General features: G+C 46.0%; 1 protein-coding gene across 1 annotated transcript in view; it reads right to left on the bottom strand.

The window, feature by feature from the left end:
* Positions 1 to 5,753: 5,753 nt before the first annotated feature.
* Positions 5,754 to 21,966, bottom strand: part of FAM135B (family with sequence similarity 135 member B) — a 144,674-nt gene continuing 128,461 nt past the window's right edge. Inside the window, exons 12-19 of the mRNA XM_061122789.1 lie at positions 18,925 to 20,941; positions 16,496 to 16,662; positions 14,891 to 14,982; positions 13,782 to 13,879; positions 11,551 to 11,702; positions 7,937 to 8,047; positions 6,308 to 6,421; positions 5,754 to 6,023 (exon numbers count right to left, since the gene is read on the bottom strand). Of these exons, the coding sequence (XP_060978772.1) occupies positions 5,818 to 6,023; positions 6,308 to 6,421; positions 7,937 to 8,047; positions 11,551 to 11,702; positions 13,782 to 13,879; positions 14,891 to 14,982; positions 16,496 to 16,662; positions 18,925 to 20,941 (2,957 nt within the window). The 3' untranslated portion in view covers positions 5,754 to 5,817. The remainder of the gene's footprint in view (positions 6,024 to 6,307; positions 6,422 to 7,936; positions 8,048 to 11,550; positions 11,703 to 13,781; positions 13,880 to 14,890; positions 14,983 to 16,495; positions 16,663 to 18,924; positions 20,942 to 21,966) is intronic.

Here is a 21,966-nt window from a genome sequence, read left to right as displayed (position 1 = left end):
AGGCCAGCCAATCACCCCATTATGATTATGGACAGTGCTTTATAAAACCACCCTTTTCATTGAATTATGTTTTCCTTTGCCATCTCATTTATCAGTTATGTAGGTGCCTTGAACAGGAATATGTTATGAGAGAAAGCTCATAAGGTTACGGTTTAGGATTTGAAGAATCCTGTCATTGATTTTTAACAGATATATGACTTTTGCAATCTATTAACTTCTCTGGGTTGGAGGCATTGAATAGCATAAAGGATAACAGGGAAGCTCAGGGCTTGAATCTTGACTCCACCATGGCTGAGTTGTGTGACCTTAGTCAAGTTACCTGACTTCTCCCAACACCATCTGCATGCTGTATGAATTTTAAAGATTAAATGAACTTATAGGTGCACATGACCTAGCAAACCAAAGTTGAGTGCTGCATGTTATTTCCATTCCTTTGCTCCTTCACATGTTAAAAAGAAGATAAATGAGAGCCTGGATTTGTCTTACCTCTAGAGGTCTCTGAATCCGTGTTAAGTCATTAAGTTTTGGGTTTGAGGATTGTGCCTTGCAGTTATACGATCATAACCACATCTATGAAATGAAGACACACACACGTGGAGACACTTGATAATTTAGTTGTGAAAAGACCAACTGTAGGGACATGACCTGGTTTAGATATAAACAGAGCATCACCCACACAGCCACATGTTTACATCTGCTCTAAGCGTACTTCTACACATAAGGCCATTCCTTTGTGTGAGAGAAGGCACTGGAGCCTTTTCCTCTAAAATTAAAACTGGCTCTTAGAATTTGACGCACTGAATAGTGAGGTGTGTGATTACCATTCAACATAAAAACAAGCACTGGGAGAAGTTCAAATTTTTCGAGACTTTCCATAGTGATTTCTATTGCAATATCTCTAGCATCATGTGTAATGGTAAAGAGGTACTTTGGGGATAAAAAGCTTTGGAAAAAAGGCAAAAGAGAAAAGGACACAGAAAGACTTGGGAAGGCACCTTGAAGGTTTAGAAAAGTCTCCATGGGGCAGTCCTTTATCTGAAAGAAGCATGCAGGCAGGCATGCATGTACCACTGCCTGTAACTTCAAAACAGTGTACATCGACATACATGGATGAAGACTCACGTGGTTGGTGGAGGTCGGGAGAACAAAGCTCAGATGCTAAATATCAGGTAGAGTCTGGATGAAACAACCCCTTGGTCCTCTTCCAGTTCTGATATTTCAGGGTTTTAATTTAAAAACAGCTAAAAATAAAACATGAGGTCTGATGGCTGATCCAGATCCTTGTAGTATTTAGAATTACACGATGTATCTTAATATCTCTACAGCCTAGGACGACAGCCAACACAAAAGAGATTTATAATAAAACACAGAAAGAATAAGTGAATAAAAAAAAAGAAAAAATGGATCCAGATTTCAGTACATGGTGTTTGGCTGTGTAAATTAAAGAACGGCATTCACCCTTCCTAAGGATATTGAGAAGGACTCCTTGGAAGAATGGCATAAGACAATGCCATTCCTCGATGTGTTCGGGGCCGTGACCTCACTTCCCTTGTATTCAACCTGCGCAGGTGCACATGGCAGCCCAGTTATCGCCGAGGCTTAGAAGTAAATTATGTGAAGTCAGGGCAAGAAAAGTGTTACTTGCTCAGTCGTGTCTAACACCTTGCGACCCCATGATGGCCTGTGGCCCATCAGGTTCCTCTGTCCCTGGAATTCTTCAGGCCAGAACACTGGAGTGGGTAGCCATTCCCTTCTCCAGGGGATCTTATCAAAGCAAAGAGCATGGCAAAAAAAAAAACACCTGTCAGTTACATTTGAAAGTGAAAGTCTCTCAGTTGTGTCCGGCTCTTTGTGACCCCATGGATTATACAGCCCATGGAATTCTCCAGGCCAGAACACTGGAGTGGGTAGCCATTCCCTTCTCCAGGGGATCTTCCCAACCCGGGGATCAAATCCAGGTGTCCTTCATCTCAGGCAGATTCTTAACCAGCTGAGCCACCAGGGAAGCCCTCGTTGGGGGCTTGTAAATATCTAAGAATAGCCTCCCTGATGACTAGATGGTAAAGACTTTGCCTACCAACGAAGGAGACACAGGCTCATCCCCTGGGAAGGAAAGATCCCCTGGGGAAGGAAATTGCAAACCACCCTAGTATTCTTGCCTGGGAAATCCCATGGACAGAGGAGCCTGGTGGGCTACAGTCCATGGGGTCGCAGAAGAGTTGGACATGACTTAGCAACTAAACAGCAGCATGCAGCAAAATACCTAGGACGATGCTTTAGGTTCAAACCCTGGAGAGGGATGTGATGACAGGTGTGAACCTTGGTTTCTCACGGGACCCTCCTCACTGAGCAGAAATTTCCCTACTAGTGTTAATGATGGAAATTTCCTCCTGATATAAGAAGATGATCCCCACGGTGGCTAACTTCCTGCACCTCTTTTCTTGTTCCAAAGCGGACTCTCTATCTGCCTGTCCAATGTAACAAAGGTTCTCAGCTCTCTCTCATCTGAAACCTTTCACTTACTCTGTTCCCTCCCTGAGGGTTCCCACAACCCACTCTCCACCCAGCCAACTCTTCTTCAGCCTGGCATCTGGGTGTAGACACGGAATCTTCTACAAGGCCCTTGCTGATCACATGCCACCCTACATCTGCAGGGTCCCTCCTCTAAGCCCCCATCAGATCCCTGCCACCTCTATGGGGCCCGCCTGCTCTAACTTCTTATCTGATTGGCCATATTCCTTGCTAAACTATGAACTACTGAATCTTACCAATACATTCCCGGCACACAGTAAGCCCTCGAGATGCGTTTGTTGAATGAATGATTGAATGAGTGAATAAATGAATTGATGAATGCATGCACTTGGTGGTAACAGGCTGTGCAAGGTCAGTATCTCCCTTTCTAGGTCTCACTTTGAAAGCCCCATTCTTATTCTCCAGGCAATGAAGACTAGACTTCTAGAATCCCTTTGACCCTTTCTATGTCTCATCAAAGCCCTCATTATACCATGTTTTACTAACAAGGCTGGATCTTCTTGCATTCTCTGAGGATACAGACTGCATTTTAGCCCTGTGCTCCCACCTGGCACAGATGAAAGCTGTTCAGTGAAGACCTGTGGGCTCCAGAAACCAATAGGAATCCATTCTCTCCCCACCTGCTCCCCGGGTACACAGCATTCCAGCCGATTTCAACCTGCCATGGAGGTATCACTTTTGCCCCAAGGTGACATTAGCTTCACATTTGTTTCTCTGGGTGTATCTGGCTCATGAACAACAAATTCCCATTCATCTCAATATTAGTCATTTTTACTTCTAAACTAGTTCTGAGAAATTTAACAAATCATAAAGACAAAAACAAACATTCTGTTGAGAATGAAGACATACTATTATTATCTTGGCAGGCATTTTGTTATAATTTTATAGTCAATAATAGAATGCCCCTGTTTTACATTATATGTATATTTATGTATATATATATATATATATATATATATATATATATATATATTATATGTCTATACTTCGATAGAAAGAGACATAAAAAAGCCTTTCAAATGAGGCATGACACGCAACACTAGACACTCTTATTTACAATATAGAGATGTATACTTTCTACACAATTATAATAGATGCTCAGAGGCCAGAGAGGGTTTACAAAGACAGCAGAGCACCCCTATAAAAAAGAGGTGCACCACACAGCTGGATGTTTATTGCCAATAGTTCTATGTCCAGACAGCATATTGAAGTTAAAAATGGCATCTGGTTATTGGAAAAGACGACAGTCATTGATTCACCCTGGCTTCATAGCCGCTGGCTGCATGGTCTTTCAGATGACCAGGGAATGACAAACTTTGCTGATGGGCACAGGAAACACAAACATGAAATGCTCCTCATTTGGCCAAAAAGGAGAAGATGCTATAAACCATGGTCCCGCCCTGCACTTGGGCACTTGTAAGAACTGCAAGTTCCCAGGTTACGCTATGGGGTCCACACCCACTCTGCATCATACAGTAGACTGGTCATGTTCACAAGTAACCAGAGTCTACACCCATCAAGAGCTTGGGAAAATACCCAGTGGGAGAGTGACCCAAGGCATTGTTATCCCATACATGTTAAGACTAAGATACAATGAGATTTTGAAGAAGACCCACAGAGACCCTAAATCTCTTGTGTGGGAGGTCTTTCCAACTCCCTCTCCAGCTTTTCCTTTCTTTAGAAATGCCTCAGTCTGCTCTCCTGCGAAGTTGTCTACCTGGACTTCATTGCCATGGTCTACTATGTTTTTCAAACATAGTTACTACCTGAGGAACTGAAATTCTCAGCTGAGTCTAGAATTCCTTGGCTTACTACCATGGCACTGGTGGGCATCACTAAGGTTATGGTCCAGGTGCTGGGACCAGGAGTCTGGTTCCAGACAAATTTGCACAGTTTCAGAAGCAACTTTTGCAGAAGTGGGAGGAGCTTCTGTCTGCAGAAGACGTGACTCCTGTGTCAATGATCCCTATAGGCCTCGTTCATGTGTTTCTCCATTACAACTAAATGATCCTGCAGGCTTCTGTTAGCCCGTAGTGCATACTCAGTCTTTGGGACCATATTAAACACTCCAGTCATTTTTCAAAAGTCCCCTTAAGTCACTTACCGATAACAATTTGAGTCCCCAACCTGGCTGTTGTTCTCTCTGATCTCATATTTGTCCTGTTGTCTCTTGTGTGTATGTGTGTGTGTGTTTTAATCAATGGTTAAATCAACCTTCCCTAGCCCTTTATTTTCCTAAGGCAAGAAGACATTTCTAGTGAAAGATAACCAGCACCCTTCTCAGAGACCCCCCTGAGGTTTTAAATCCAGCACTCCTCCATTGAGATGTCTTTCCCCTTCCATGGAGAGGAGAAGCAGCTGGCCATGTGGATGGTTTTAATTTTTTGCGAGTGCATCAAATGCTAACATAGCATTTCTTTGGACGTGTATCAGCAGGAGCTTCACCCAGGTGTATGTTCATTTTAGGGCCACCTTCTGCTAGGTTTAGCCTCAGTCTGTTTTCCCTACTACAGAAAGAGATGTCAGCAATCACAAAAAATAATGTGTGAACCAGGGTTATGCATAGAAAAAGTCTGGAGGAGTAGGTGGAGCAGCCAGGTCACCAGTTAATTTTTTCTCTGCAACAAACTTGCATTTACCGATAGCATCACTCTATACCTCAGATCACCCCACCGGCTGCTGTTAAGAAATAAAACCAGAGTTTATGAAGCATTCCTTTGTCCCTTGTTGAGAAAATATGAGGAGAGCATAAGAATATGGGTTCACACGGTCTTGAACAAGTGGCACATTTGAATCAATTAAGGATTATATTTACACAAATATGTTCCACTTCTGCACAGAGGTTAACCTGAGTTCTGAAATGCTTGAGTGCATCAAAAATGATAAAGCTATGAACTAGTCACATACCCAACAAACCTAGTTAAGTTGGAGCCATCTCTCTGTGAGCCAGTGGGAGTTAAGAAGGTGGGCTCACCAACTCCAAGGATTCTGTTTCTTTATTTCTTCCAAATTTTGCTAGAAAGCATCTTGAATGAGACTCCAGGCGGCTAGACAGGTTCAGGCAAAGTCTGTTGTCTTTGACACCATGGATTCAGCTTTCCCAAACTCTCCGAAAATGGAAGCACCTCGAATGTCTGGTCCCATCCCACCCTCCACCCCTCAGCGCCTTCCTCTCTGAGCTCAACCCTGGAATGACAGAGGTCTGTAAAAGGATGTCTCAGCCAGAGCTCTCACGGATCTTAAACGTTTCTGGCGAGCTCCCCAAGGCCCGCGCACTCAAAGCCACTACTTGAAGTAGTTGAGTCCCGCCACCAAGAAGAACTTCTCCAGGAAGAGCTCAGAGTCCAGCACAGCGATGTGAGCTGCTCGGCCAATCAGGGTGTTGGCAGTGTTGGGCAAGGCGTGGAACACGTTGTGTCGGATCAAAGTGCAGTCCTTGGCGTCCACCAGAGGGCGGAGAAGGTTGTTGATCATTTCTGCATAAACAGGGCCTGGGAGGAGGGAAGGTGGATGAGAGGCGAGGGCAAAAGTTCAGCAGTGGGATCTACAGAAAAACACCCCCGCAAGTGTGTGTTGGCTCCTAGTCCTTGGCAGAATATCTGATGCGCCCTACTAGGCAGAGTTGCCTTCATCATGATTTCCTTCTGCTTTTCAAATCAGAATGGAGAAGAAGGAAGAAGAAAGAAGGAGAAGGGGGAGGGGAAAAGAAAAAGAAGAGGGAGATGGAGGAGAAACGGGAAGGGAAAGGAAAAAAAGGAAAGGAAATGTGGCTTACCTGTGTGTCTGTCTCTGAGGGCGGTTTTACACATCTCGATCCTGGCTGAATGAAAGGGCACGTAGCGGTCTTGGGGAGAAGCAACCAGCACAACGTTTTTAAAATACTGCAGACCTGCAATAAGCCGGGTGGGTGCTGTTTTGCTCAGGCAGTTTCAACCCACAGCCTCTGCTTTGCACACATTTCACAAACGTGCCCGAGAGAAAGGAAAAGCGGGAAGACACCAGACTCGTGGGTAGAGTCACTGAATGATGCTCTCTGGGTCTGGGAGGGGGAAAGAGGCTCTGCAAGTTAGCGGGGAGGGGGCAACTTTGACCTCATCCGCTGCAGACACTAGGGAGCTCACGACCCTGAGCAGTGGAAGATAAATAAAAGGTAAGTGACAAAAACACCTCTCTGAAATGGGAACAGTAAGGCATCCATAAGGAAGTAAATCTAGTATTTTTCCACTCCTCCTCCCCAGCTGCATGGCCCCCTGCGTTCCAGCCCCAGTAATGTCATCTGCTGGAGGAAAACAGCCTCTGAACTCATCGCTCTGCAGGTCACCTCACCTCCCTGAATCAGCCTGCTCTGAGACAGAGGGATCTCCCAGTTGAAGCATCACAGCCTATTCTTTTAGTCCCCGAGCTCACCAGAGATATTCCAGCGCTGCGGTGCTCCACCCATGTCCCCCATTGGGCTGCTTTCAGCCCAGGGACCCTGTGGGGGACGCCTCCAGATGAAATGAGCCTTTTCATCCCAGATAACAGCCCAAGACCACAAGCTGGGGGCTGGCGGACTCTCAGTGACCCGCAAGGGGCAGGTACCAGCCCTCCTCCCTCTGCAGAGTAACTCCAGAGGGGCCACACTGTGAGCCGACTGCTCCTCTGCCCCAGCCTGCTTCCCTCCTTTCCCCATGGGGCTGTGGCTCTCATGGTAGCACAGAGAGACAGACATGGCGGGTAAGGAACCTGTCCAAGGTTACCATCAGTCCAGGGCTATGCCAGACTCACACCCAGGGAGGCAGAGATAGCATCAGAGTCAGTGTTCTGACACTGACAGAAGATTGTGGGCCATGAGGCAGACCCTGAGCCAGGCCAGGCTGCTGGGCAGGACTCAGTGGAACAACTGGTCAACCTCTCTGCTCCCTCAGTGGACATGAGGTCACTGTTGTGCTCTGCTCATTCCCTTGGCAGGTTGAGTCTTCAACACCTGTATGAGCTTCCTCATTGCAAGTGTGGGTGAAGGTGTGATCTCAGGCACCCCCGTGTCCCCCTGCCCTGTCAACAGAAATGGACAGTGTCCATTTGGTAGGGGAATCTGCACCTGGGTAAAGAAGCTGTCAGTTGGACACAGACCTGGGGACATTAAAAGCTTGGTGGGATGTGGAGGCTGCAGCTCTAGGGCAGAGGACACAGCACACACCTGCCTCTGGTCCCCAGGCTGCGGGGGAGGCGGTCCAGGGGCAGCTAGTCCAGGGGTAGCTGCTGGGCTCTCTGTGAGCTGAGAAGGCTATGTCACACTGCAACTCCTGATGACACCCTTCTGTGAGTGAATTAACATGGCCTTGAATCTAATTTGGTTCTCAAGGTTTGGCTCTCCAGCTCTCACTCATCACCACCTCAGTGTGCAGCTGGGGGATCCACTCACCTGTCTTTTGGCTTAGTTGGTAGAGGAAACATTTGCGCAGATCAGCGTTATCCCTGAAGGTCAGCTGCAAAAGTGACCCAGATTTCTTCAATTTCTGCATGAGCCACAAGCCTAGAAAGATGAAAATCAAGCCAAACCCATATCAAACAGATCCAACCAAAAAAAAAAAAAAAAGAATAGGGATAGATTAATGTTCAACTGTGGCTTTTAGTTAACTTAAAAAGGAGAGTGTGCAATTTAGCAGATACTTGGAAAGTTAGAGAGGTACATGTGTATTGTTACATTCTGGAGGCAGAGATAAAATCTTATGAGACAGGCTTCAGGAGTCATGAAGTTAACCAAACCCTTTGATTTTTCAATCCCCTTCCATAAATCTAGCCTAAGGAAACAGTCTGAAATACCAGGGAAAAAAAAGAAAAAAGAAAGAAAGAAATCTTTAAAGACGCTCCTTATAGAGTTTTGCCGAGAGAACACACTGGTGATAGCAAACACCCTCTTCCAACAACACAAGAGATAACTCTACACGTGGACATCACCAGATGATCAATACCAAAATCCGATTGATTATATTATTTGCAGCCAAAGATGGAGAAGCTCAGCAAAAACAAGACTGGGAGCTAACTGTGGCTCAGATGATGACTCCTTACTGCCAAATTCAGACTTAAATTGAAGAAAGTAGGGAAAACCACTAGACCATTCAGGTATAACCTTAATCAAATTCCTTACAGTTATATAGTGGAAGTGACAAATAGACTCAAAGGATTAGATCTGATAGACAGAGTGCCTGGAGAACTATGGACAGAGGTTTGTGACATTGTACAGGAGGCAGTGATCAAGACCATCCCCAAGGAAAAGAAGTGCAAAAAGGCAAAATGGTTGTCTAAGGAGACCTTACAAATAGTTGAGAAAAGAAGAGAAGTGAAAGTCAAAGGAGAAAAGGAAACATACCCATCTAAATGCAGAGTTCCAAGGAATAGCAAGGAGAGCCTTCCTCAGTGATCAATGCAAAGAAATAGAGGAAAACAATAGAATGGCAAAGACTAGAGATGTCTTCAAGAAAATTAGAGATGAGATACAAAGGGAACATTTCATGCAAAGATGGGCTCAATAAAGGACAGAAATGGTAGGGACCTAACAGAAGCAGTAGATGTTAAGAAAAGGTGGCAAGAATACACAGAAGAATTATACTAAAAAGATCTTAATGAGAGCCAAACATCCTGGAGTGCAAAGTCAAGTGGGCCTTCGGAAGCAACACTAGGAATAAAGCTAGTGGAGGCGATGGAATTCCAGCTGAGCTATTTCAAATCCTAAAAGATGATGCTGTGAAAGTGCTGCACTCAATATGCCAGCAAATTTGGGAAACTCAGCAGCAGCTACAGGATCAGAAAAGGTCAGTTTTCATTCCAATCCCGAAGAAGGGCAATGCCAAAGAATGTTCAAACTACCGCACAATTGTACTCATCCCACATGCTAGCAAAGTAATGCTCAAAATTCTCCAAGCCAGATTTCAACAGTACATGAACTGAGAACTTTCAGATGTTCAAGCTGGATTTAGAAAAGGCAGAGGAACCAGAGATCAAATTGCCAACATCCATTGGATCCTAGATAAAGAAAGAGAGTTCCAGAAAAACATTTTCTTCTGCTTTATTGACTATGCCAAAGCCTTTGACTGTGCGGATCACAGCAAACTGTGGAAAATTCTTAAAGATATGGGAATACCAGACCACCTGACCTGCTTCCTGAGAAACCTGTATGCAGGACAAGAAGCAACAGTTAGAACTGAACATGAAACAGCAGACTGGTTCCAAATTGAGAAAGGAGTACGTCAAGGCTGCATATGGTCTCCCTGCTTATTTAACTTATATGCAGAGTATGTCATGAGAAACGCTGGGCTGGATGAAGCACAAGCTGGAATCAAGATTGCCGGGAGAAATATCAATAACCTCAGATACACAGATGACTCCACCCTTATGGCAGAAAGCAAAGAGAAACTAAAGAATCTCTTGATGAAAATGAAAGAGGAGAGTGAAAAAGCTGGTTTAAAACTCAACATTCAAAACACTGAGATCATGGCATCCAGACCATCGCTTCATGGCAAATAGATGGAGGAACAATGGAAACTGTCAGATTTTATTTTTCTGGGCTCCAAAATCACTGCAGATGGTGTCTACAACCATGAAATTAAAAGACACTTGCTCCTTGGAAGAAAAGCTATGACCAACCTAGACAGCATATTAAAAAGCAGAGACATTACTTTGCCAACAAAGGTCCATCTAGTCAAAGCTATGGTTTTTTCCAATAGTCATATATGGATGTGAGAGTTTGGACTATAAAGAAAGCTGAGCACTGAAGAATTGATGCTTTTGAACTGTGGTATTGGAGAAGACTCTTGAGAGTCCCTTGGATTGCAAGGAGATCCAACCAAACCATTCTAAAGGAAACCAGTCCTGAATATTCATTGGAAGAACTGATGCTGAAGCTCCAATACTTTGGCCACCTGATGTGAAGAACTGACTCACCAGAAAAGACCCTGATGCTGGGAAAGATTGAAGGCAGGAGGAGAAGGGGATGACAGAGGATAGGATGGTTGGATGGCATCACCGACTCAATGCATCAGAGTTTGAGCAAGCTCTGGGAGTTGGTGATGGACAGGGAAGCCTGGTGTGCTGCAGTCCATGGGGTTGCAAAGAGTTGGACACGAGTGAGTGACTGAACTGAACTGAACAGATCCATTTAGGATACAGAAAAGTGAAAATCAACCTTTCATTTCGAAATCCAGCTATTTATTCTGGTTATGCTGACATTAACATGGAAGAGTATTATGTCACATGCACAAATAAATAAATTTGATAAAGATGAAAGGAAATAAGACACAGGGTGTATATATATTATGACTGACGTGATGATGTGCATGCTCAGCTGTGGGACCCCATGGACTGTAGCCTGTCAGACTCCTCTCTCTGTGGGATTTTCCAGGCGAGAATACTGGAGTGGCTTGCCATTTCCTACTCCAGGGATCTTTCCAACCCAGGGATCAAATCCATGTCTCCTGCATTGGCAGGCGGGTTCTTTACCACTGAGCCACCTGGGAAGCCTTACTGTCATGCAAATGTGCGTGAATGCAAATATAAGGAGAGTGAGCCATACAAAATCACTCTAAATATGCTAGATGGGAAGGATTATTGGTAATGTCTCATTTTTCAGTGAGACATTTCACTAGTGTTGCAAAATTACTATTGGGGAAAATGTGGTCTAAATCATTTGTTTCTGTTCAAAACTGGCTTCCTTGGTTTGTGAGGGAAGACAGCTTGACAAAGGAAAGAACTTCCATTTGTTATGTATTTATGTGTCAAATAACCCATGTTCCCAGCTTATGTTCTGTAATAATGTGAAAGCAAACGGATCTGAGCCACCTCCTATGAGGACATCAAGCAGCCCAGTCCACCCTGAGGGCAGGCGGGTACAGGTGTGGGACGGTGGCTGACCAGCGCCACCACTTTGCAGAGGCTGGCTCCAAAGCCAGGAGGCTCCATCAGGAAGAGCCTCCATCTCTGCTTTGCCCTCCCCTGGGCCCTGCATGACGCTGAGGGGTGCTGATGCTGGCGGCGTCTTACCTGTGCTGACCAGGGCACTGTTGTTGTACAGGGTCCCCAGGTGGGGCCCGGACAGCGACAGGAAGGTGTGGAGTTTGTTGAGGTAATACCGGAACCGGGGCCGCGTGAGGACCGACCGGATGATGATGTTGCCGAGGGAATGGCCGATGAAGCTGCAGAGAGACGGGGAGGGTCCACGTGAGCGACCGCAGGATGGCAGCAGCCAGGGAGATGCTGCACCAGGAGCACCGAGGGGTGAGCCAGCCTCCAGCTCCCTCAGGACTTAGGGGAAAATGCAGGGTGAAGTGGGGGGGCAGTAATTCATCCCCATTGGGGTTTCCAAATGCTGGATACGTGGAGCCCAGGATGGAGCCCTCGTGATGGAGACCCTGGGCCCAGTGTGGTCACAAGTACAGACACCTTCCCACTTTGTGTTATTAGAGCAGCCCCTCCACCCAGTTCTGGTCTCTATGACTCCCTCGGGGCACCTGGAGGTCCTTTCTGGAATACACATGGAGCATGGACCCTCCGGTCATTCATAGAGTCAAGTCCCAGCTTCTCAGCCTGGCCCACTTCCACCTGCCTCTCCAGGGCTCCTCCACCCTCTGTCACCCCCTCAGCCCCCCATGCATACTCTGCCCTGGCTGCTCCACTGCTCCGAGATCTGTGGGTCCCACACATTAGCACTTTCGGCTTAAATAATTATTTATAGAAACCCAACTAGATGAGAGGCAGAGTTCCCTAGCTCTTCTCGTGCATATCCTCTTGAAAAGTGAAAGTGTTAGCTGCTCAGCCCTGTCCGACTCTTTAGGACCCCATGGACTATAGACTGCCAGGCTCCTCTGTCCATGGAATTCTATAGGCAAGAATACTGGAGTAGGTAGCCATTCCCTTCTCCAGGGATCTTCCCAACCGAGGGATCAAACCTGGGTCTCCTGCATTGCAGGCAGGTTCTTTACCGTCTGAGCCATCAGGGAAGCCCCCATGTCCTCTTACTTTTTAGTATTATCATTATTAATTTTGTCCGTACTGTGGGGCTTGCAGGATCTTAGTAGCCCCACCAGGGATTGAAACCAAGCCTTTGGCAGTGAGAGCACCGAGTGCTAACAACTAGACTGCCAGGGAATTCCCATGAATTTTTCAGCTTGTTGACTGTTTGTTTTTCTGACTCTGCTGTGCAGCTTGTGGGATTTAGGTTCCCTGACTAGAGATGGGACCCAGGCCCTGGCAGTGAGGAGGGAGCCCTAACCCCTGGACCACCAGGGAACTCCCATGTCCTTTTATTTTTACCTAACTCTGTAGGCCTCTGCATCCTCATTTATGAAATAAAGAAGTGATAATTCATCCCCAAGGCCTAAATGGGATCGTGGATATCGAGGACTCACTTCCAGATATGTCCACATCGGCAGGTGCCTGAGGAACACTCTATGGACTATCCCCTTAATCCTTTCAACATTGACACCCAGTGGTCTGTTACAGTGTAAGGTCACAGTTAGTGCTGAATGAAGCCCTTTTATGTGGCAGCTAATGAATCCCTTCAGGCTGGTCGACTTAATAGATGGGGAAACAGGATCAGAGATGTAGAAAGTCTGTTCAAGGTTACATGGTAGAATGTGGACACAAACCTGTAACTGTCAAAAAAACAAGGATTTAAAGCCTAGAGTATTTATTTAAGGGCTTCCCCAATGGCTCAGCAGGTAAGGAATCTGCCTGTGTACATTGACATGAATCAGCCATGGATTTAGCCTCCAACTAATAAAAATAAATGAAAAAATACATAAATAAATGAAATAGAAAATCTTCAAAAAAAGAATCTGCCTGCAATGCAGGAAATGCAGGGACACAAGTTTGATCTCTGGGTTGGGAAGATCCCTGGAGAAGGGAATGGCTACCCGCTCCAGTAGTCTTCCCTGAAGAAATCCTGCGGACAGAGGAGTCTGGCAAGCTACAGTCCGAAGGGTCACAAAGAGTTAGACAGGACTGAGCGCACGGAACACACATATTTAAGTCCAGTTCTCTTTGTCATGAGCTGCACAAGCTGTAGGCTCCTACACAGCGGCTACGCCAGACAAGGGCATGTCAAGCAACCCTGGGACCCACGGCTGCTCTGAAAGTAATCTAGTCCCTTGAAAGCCCCAAGTTAACTAATCCCAGCCTGGTATTCAAGTGGCATCATGCTGAGCTTGTACACAGCAAACACTTAAAAATGGCACCGCTCCCCCTAGCATTAACTACCTGTGGTCTCCTTTTACCTAATTCTCGATATGGAGAGGTTGTACAACTGGATGTGCTGAATGATTTCATCCAGTAACCGATCAGTCATGGTATCAAAATCTGCAAACGTGTCCATCTGGAAGGAAAGAGAGGAAACGGGTACTGAGGGGGCAGTTGCACAAGCCAGGCTCTGTGCACAAGCCCGTTTTCCTCCACCAAGCCTCAAGGTACATCCTGGGGGCATGCCCATGCTTGACCTCAGGCTACAAGTTAGGATTCAACATCAAGAAAAGTAACCCCCAACTGGGGCTTTCCAGGTTGGACTATGGGTTCCCTCTTCCACGGGGAGATAACAGGGTCCACCCTTTAAAGAATGGTTGTGAAGATTAAAAGAGCAAACAGGTGCCAAGGGCTCAGCACATCGTAGATGTTTGAAATGATTCTCTTTCCTCTCCCTCACATGTCTGTCCCTTCACCCTGCAGAGTACATGGCCTTGTACAGAGCAGGTGTCAGAGAAAAGGCAGAAGGACTGACCACTAAGCGGGAGCAATGAGACTAAGCTCCGATGTTTGCTTGTTGACTGCTCTCTGTGCGGCTCCCATGTTCCGTGGCCATGAGGCCCTTTAGTTACAGGCAGTATTCTGCCTCCAGTGGATACTTAGCCTCATCCATCTCAAGTCCCCTGAGCTGGGAACCAATGACAACACCCAACCCCAACTCTTGGTCATGGACTCTTTCAAGTCTCATCTACCTTGACACCCCATTAAAGCTCCAGCCATGAAATGGCAAAGGCTCCATAGTTTCCCTCTGATGATGAAAAGGTCACAATCCAGCTCCACTGGTTACACCAACACCAGTGACAAACCCCTTCCCCAGACAGACCCACAGATCGTTTATGCTCCAAGCTGTCACCCAACCTACGACCTGTGAGGTCGAGAGGGCCAGTCACCTGACTCACATGTTCCCCCTTCTTATTATTTCCTCCTCCCCAAGGAAAATGAGCTCTCCAGACCTGAGCGCCTGGCCAGGGTCCCCTGGCAAATCTCCATCCCACCTGTGTGGCCATAATCATCATGGTGATTTTAGGAGGCTCATCTAAGACATGAGTCAGGGACTGTTTCAGTTCTGATGTTTTTGTTGTCATACCTGATTCTTCTCAGACATGAGGAAATCCAGTTTTCCTCCAGGGAGCCCCAGTTCTATGAAAGTCTTTACCAGCCGGAGGTCTGCACTGTTCCCTAAAGAGGACAGATAACCCCACACAGACCCACATTGAATCATGTGACATCTGACACACTAAGGATTTATTTCTTATTTCTCTCCTATCCCTCCCATTTCCCATTTTTTTCATTAAGTCCATAACAAAAGCAACTAACACATGTCTGGCCCACTGGTCCCCGCGCGGCCCCCTCCTCCCGTCCACACAGGCAGCCCTCTCTCACTGGGATTAATCCCCGACCTATCAGTTTCTGGCTTGTGAACATAACAGTCCAGGAACAGTTGAAGACACGCTGCCTCCCCCTTCTTCAATTAGTTCTGTTTATTCAGGACATTCTTCAAGTGTTGTTGATAAGTAGCAAAACCCAGCCTGATAGCCGTTTTTTAAGTTTATTTTTAATTGGAGGATAATTACTTTACAATGTTGTGCTGGTTTTTGCTGTTACAGCACAGATCAGCTGCAAGTGTGTGTGTGTGCGTGTGTGTGTGTATATATATATATATATATATATATATATATATATATATATATATATATTCCCTCCTGCATTGATAGCTATTTTTTTTTGACAAGGACCATTTTTAAATTCTTTATTGAATTTGCTACAATTTGTTGAATTTGTCCCTGTTTTATGTTTTGGTTTTTTGGCCATGAGGCAGGTGGGATTTAGTTCCCTGACCAGGGATTGAATCCTAGCTCCCGCACTGGAAGACAAAGTCTCAACCACTGGACCACCATGGGGAGTCAACTGCAGTAGCTGTGGGACCTTATACAAATTACTTAGCTGCCCTCTTACTCAGCTTCCCCCTTTATAAATGGGCCAGATAATAGTAGCTACTCTGCAGGGCTGTTGTCAGGATCAACCACATTAATCTATATTAAGCATCTAAGAAGGCTCTGGGACCATGGTGAGTGATGTATACACCCTGGTCTTCACCATCACCACCACCACCACCACCATCATCATCAACTGGAGTGGATGATCTACCACTGGATTCTTGGCCACTTCACCAGATAGACCTATTGACTCAGCATTTTGCTATGTGATGCGTATAGCCAGGACTGGATGCAGACAATTAAATGCATTAGCCCCAAGAGTGAGAAAAAGTAAGGATATTAACAAGAGTGTGTCACAGAAGTGAAGCCATCACCATTCCCTATTTGATTATCATAAGAAGTATGTGACCACAGGTTTTGCTGCTTAGCAACAGTGAAGCCCTAGAGGGGCCCTTTCATTTCTCTGACCCTTAGTTATTTGTTAGATCCCATATAAAGTGGATGTGACTTATTTATCCCTCCATTGCATTAATTCATCCACTTGGGTATTTCATTAACTCAAACATACTTTTTGCCAAAGAGATCTTTCCTTTGGGAGCAAGACCATGCCATTTTCCTAGATCCAGTATACTTAATATCATTCCACAGTTGCCTACTGAACATTTGTTGAACAAACCCCTGATCTAGATTCAATCATAAATGTGATAATGTGTCTATATCACAACATTTTGAGGAGGAAACCTTTTAGAACCCACCATCCAGGCCATGGACACAGACTACCAGGTGAATCCCATCTTCCAAATTTTCTTCCTCTTCCTCTGGTGGGAAATACGGTATGTCAGAAGCTAGTACAGATAAGTCACTGTACAGAAATCCATCAATCTTCAGCTCTTTTTTAAATTTCTCTTTGGCCTGATAAAAACTGGAGAATACACTAATTAATCACAAGTCGAGCTGTGTGCTCCACGCTGAACAGGAGATGAGTTGAGCTGAGATGCAGGAGTGATGAACATCTATAAGGAAGTCTGTGCCAAGCGGCAAAGGCTGAATACGGTACCTCATGGGAGAGGTTAGTGAGGAAGGCTTGGTTCTGAAGGAGGCAAGAAAGCAATCCAGGAAAAACAAAGGCTAGATTGAGTTGGTTTCTGCAGATGTGGTTCCTGTAATGAACAGAACCTCAGAGATTCTATCCAGCTTCAAGGACCCACACAATCTTTAATTAGTGCTCCAGGAATGAAAGTTTATCACCCTGACCTCCACCTACTTCTCCAGCATCATCCCCCACCCCCCAAAAAGAACAGTTGGAGAAGATATTTCATTCCCTGCATGAATTATGTCTCTTATCTTTATTTCCATGTGTTTGTGCATTCGGGTCTATCTGTCTGAAATGCCTTTTCCACCTGGTTATCATCTTCTTTGCCTGGTTACCTGACCAGGTGGTGATTAAAAGCATGAACACAGGAGTCAGAACTCCCAGGTCACAATCTCAGCTTTGACACTTACTATCTGGGGGTTTCCCTAGTGGCTCAGTAGTAAAGAATCTGCCTGTCAATGCAGGAGACGTGGCTTCCATCCCTGGGTTGGGAAGATCCCCTGGAGAAGGAAATAGCAACCCACTCCAGTATTCTTGCCTGGGAAATCCCATGGATGGAAAATCCTGGTGGGCTACAGTCCATGGGGTGGCAAAGAGTTAGACACAACTTAGTGACTAAAGAGCGCAACAACCACCTGTGGGCCAACTGTTAACCTCCCTGTGCTGTTTCCTCATTTGTAAAAAAAAGAGGGGCATCACACCCTCATTGAACTCATGAAGTTGTCTTTGTTTTGTGTATGAAGTGATATAATCAATGCAAAATGCTTAATATAGTACTTGAAACAGATTAAATAGTGAAGAAAAAAAAGATGAAATCTATTACCAGCCATATCATCACCACCATCATTGTCATCAACATGATGTCTCATAGTTTCTCCTCCACTTAGGTGTCATCTCTAAAAAGCTGCTCCTGGCCACCGTTCATTTCCATCCACACTGATAGCTCCACAGAAAAATTAGGTCCTTCTTTTTCTGACTCAGCTGTGCACACCACATGAACCACCCCGTATACGCAACTGCCCTCGTTTGCTTCTGTCATCTCTCCACCTCCTTCTTAGGCTGGGAGCACAGGACATGAGCCAGTACTGGACAGTGCCTGCCATGTGTTAATTAAACTGATGACATGGGCATTACTAGGTATTTAACAGTCTTCGCAAAACACAGGATCCAAAGTTTACCTGTCTGTGCAATTTCTTTTGGAGATATTATAAATGTGTAACTGTTCAGCACTTTTTTGAACAAGTGAGTGAAATGGGATATTTTGGTTAGATGATTCAATACTATATTTAATCAAATGCATAGTTTATAGGGGAAGGACTGCTATGAATACGGACCCAAGACAAGGATAAAGGAATGGATTCTGGCATTTCAGAAGAAATGATAAACTTAATAATCACCCAAGAGGTGTTTAGGAAGAAAATCTGATGAATTAGTCCTATTCTCAAACGGCTCTTAAAGGAATTGTATAAAGACAGAGGTTGTTCATCATAAGAAAAACTGAAAAGAACATTTACGGTTTATCTTTAAAGGATTTTGTTAATAATTCATGGTACATTTATACAATGGAATATTATTTAAACACTAAAGCGGTAATGCAAAATAGATTTATAAACATAGAAAGATGTTTCCAATATATGAAGCTGGAAAAAACTTGGAGTTTATAAAAATTATTTTACTTTTGCAAATTAATAATATATACATTACAGAAGGAAATGGCAACCCACTCCAATGTTCTTGTCTGGGAAATCCCATGGACTGAGGGGCCTGGCCAGCTACAGTCCACGGAGTCGAAAAGAGTTGGACATGACTTAGTGACTAAAGAAGAACAACAAAATATATACATAAAAATGCACATAGGAAAAAACATAAAAGAACTTACACATGGGCTCTATTTGAGAGATGAGGTTATTGATCATTTTTACTTCCTTTTACTATTCTACATTCCTGACTTGTACAAGAGGAGTATATTACTTTATTTAAATCAGAAAATACCTGATACGCCATCCTGACGCAGTATGCATGAAACTGAGAAATATGTGGGAAAGTCTGAAAGATGATGCTGGGATAGAAGCTGGCCATCAGCAAACCTACCTGAACATCCTCTCGCTGACTTCCTCCTCCAGCTTCCTGGAATGGTTGGGAACGACTCCAAAGGAACCCAAAGGTTGATGAGTGATGGGGAACGGGGTCTGTTTGGAGGAGAATCCAGCCCTGGCAGGGGTCTCCTTGGGCACAGACGGGAAAGGGAGACAGGTGGCAGTGCAAGACACAGACAGGTTGACGACCTCGACAGGTTTCAGGCTGTCCAGAGAGAAGGTCTCTGAAGAGGTCACGTGGGACAGCATGATGGAGGTGCCTGCCCTGGGCTCTTGGTTCCCCATAACCTGGGAGGGAACGGACTGAGTCACAGCGGAGCCCGCGGTGTCTGCTTCACGGACAGCCTCTGGGCAGGTGTCAGCTCCTCTGCTTGGCGCCGTATCCTCCACGAGGCCAGGGCAGCTGCTTTGCTCCCCTGCAGAGTCCACGTCGATGGTTTTGGCGGTGGCTGCACAGCTCACGTCAGGCACCTTGGGGTGGGTGAGACTCTCAACGCCCAGCATGCTGCTGTCGAGAGGAGCCCCTGTCCCCACAGCAGAGTTTCCAGGCACGCCTTTCGGGGTCTCCACGGGTTCTCTGGGCAAAGCTCTGTGCCCAGGCGCTGCAAGTCCAAGGAGGCGTGGTATTTTTAAACCCAGACCTTTGGTTTCAACACCTGGAGGGTTGTCAGTCCTGCCATCCAAACAGGGGCCTTGAGGGTCAAACCGATCCTCCTGACCTTTGGGGATATCTATGTAACTGGGGCCCTGCAGGTTGTCAGCATCTGAGACTTCCTCCACAAGGGCATGGTCGACCCCGGCTTCCAGGATTGCGGGGCCATCGCTGGGTCGAAGGCAGCGTCCGGAGGGGTCGGTGCTCTCAGTGGGCACGGCTGAAGTTTCAGAAGGACCACCCCCATGCCTTGCGGAGTCCACATCCTCGGCAGACTCCTCGGGGCTACTGATCTGGGGCGCGGACACTGACTTGGTCAGTTTCGTGAGTGCCAGTTCCCGCTCCTCCTCCTCAAAAGGCAAAGAGCTGATGGACGTGAGAGAGGCCTGGATCCCGCTAGGCAAGCTCGTGTTGCTCTCGGTGTGCCCCCCCTCCAGAGAGTTTCTGTGCAGGGCGTGTCTCCGGACCAGCTGCTGCAAGAAGTCCCTGTCACTGGGTAGCTCCAGGGTTCTGCTGCGAGCCTCGGACCAGGCGACGGAGCTTGGCTCGCTCTCAATGCCTGAGTCAGAGATGATGGAAGAAGATCTCTTGATGACCCCAGAGAGGACAGACACTTCCTCCTTCTCCTCTGCGTGAGGGTCCTTTGGCAAACCCTTGATGTCCAAGGGGTCCCTCAAAGAAGAGTGCAGGGGCTCGCAGGGCTCCGAGGGCGTGACCTTCAGACTCAGCAGCACCATCTTGCTCCCTTGGTCCACTCCCTTTCCTAGACAATTTAACTCATGCAGGGTGGTTTTCTCTGAAAAGACGGCACTGTGATGACTTCCACCTGCTACCCCTTTGCTTCGCTCAGTTCTGCCGAATTCGTGCTTGTCTCTGGAGCACCCACTCTCGTGCTGGGCACCAGTGAGCACTGTGGGTTCTGCCCTGAAGGGGTTCTTATTGCTAGATTTCACGTCAATGTAGGTCAGCGCTGGGGCCTGGCCATCCTCTGGACCAGGGCTCCTCCTGGGCAGGTCCTCATCTGCCAGCGGATGCCCCCCAACATCAGATCTTGGGCCAGTCTGATGGTCAACTTCAGGCACACCTGCCTTGCTCTGGAATTCACCTACCGTCAGATACACCTGAGACTCAGAGCACACGTCTGCATGACCGGGTGTGGCGGCCTTCTTACTGGGCCCGGGACACCTAATAACCTCCTCACCAGAGTCTGTGCGGGGTGGTTTCATGGAGGCCAAGACAAGACTTTCCCTCAAAGGTGATTTTCTATTTACAACAAGGTCCTCCTCTCTGTTGTTTAGGTTCATTATTGCTGGACTTGTTGCTGGAACATCAAAATTAGGGTAAATAGTCAAATTACATCCTACGGAGAGAAAAAAAGAAAGAAAAATGTGTTATACTCTTCAGACTCTACATTCACAAGTGATCCACCTGATTGTATGATAAAGAGTTTGTCTGCATTCTATTCCTTGATCCTTGACCCTGAGAGATAACCTCTAAATTCCTGAAATTTCACAAGTAAGAAGGGCTTCCCTGGTGGCTCAGTGGCAAAGAATTCACCTGCCAATGCAGGAGATGCAAGTTCGATCCCTGTGTCATGAAGATCCCCTGGAGAAGGGCATGGCCACACACTCCAATATTCTTGCCTGAGAAATCCCATGGACAGAGGAGCCTGACAGGCTACAGTCCCTAGGGCTGCAAAGAGTTGAACATGATTTAGCGACTAAACAATAACAAAGGATGTGAGTTACTCGTGTTGGGTTCTGATAGACAGTGGTGCTTATTTTAAATATATTTTCCAACTGTTCAAATTTTCTGTAGTTCAATCATATAAATATAATGAAGATTAACATATATCTATAACATATTAGCATAGATATATACATATATATATACACACCTGTACACGTTCATGTGTGTATGCACACACACACACACACACACACACACACACACACATAGACACAAGCCAATGTTTTGCGCTTGTTTTGAGCAGCTGGGTTGGCTGCTATCTCTGGAGCTTATACACATTCAAGCTGTCATGCACAGTGTAGACACTAGATGTCAGGGTACGACTAACTGAAAACCCAATAACATGTTTTGTTTGAAACACTGCACTGTTTTCAGAAGTCACCTAGACTTTTATGTTTTAATTGGTGGATAATTGCCTTATAATACTGTGTTGGATTTTCTGCCATACGTCAACACGAATCAGCCATAGCTATACACAACGTCCCCTCTCTCTTGAACCTCCCTCCCGCATCCCACCCCAGAAGTCCAGAAGCAGGTCTTTCCTGTAACTGCCATTGAGTTCCATGAGTTTGTCCATTCACTGCGGTGAAGTCACTTCCAATAACAAGCTTAATCTTAGTTCCTGTTTCTCCTCTA

This window comes from Dama dama, chromosome 21 (genome assembly GCF_033118175.1).
Source record: "Dama dama isolate Ldn47 chromosome 21, ASM3311817v1, whole genome shotgun sequence".
Taxonomy (NCBI): domain Eukaryota; kingdom Metazoa; phylum Chordata; class Mammalia; order Artiodactyla; family Cervidae; genus Dama; species Dama dama.
The sequence above is the reverse complement of the archived record's forward strand: the minus strand, read 5'-3'. Positions and strand labels throughout refer to the sequence as shown.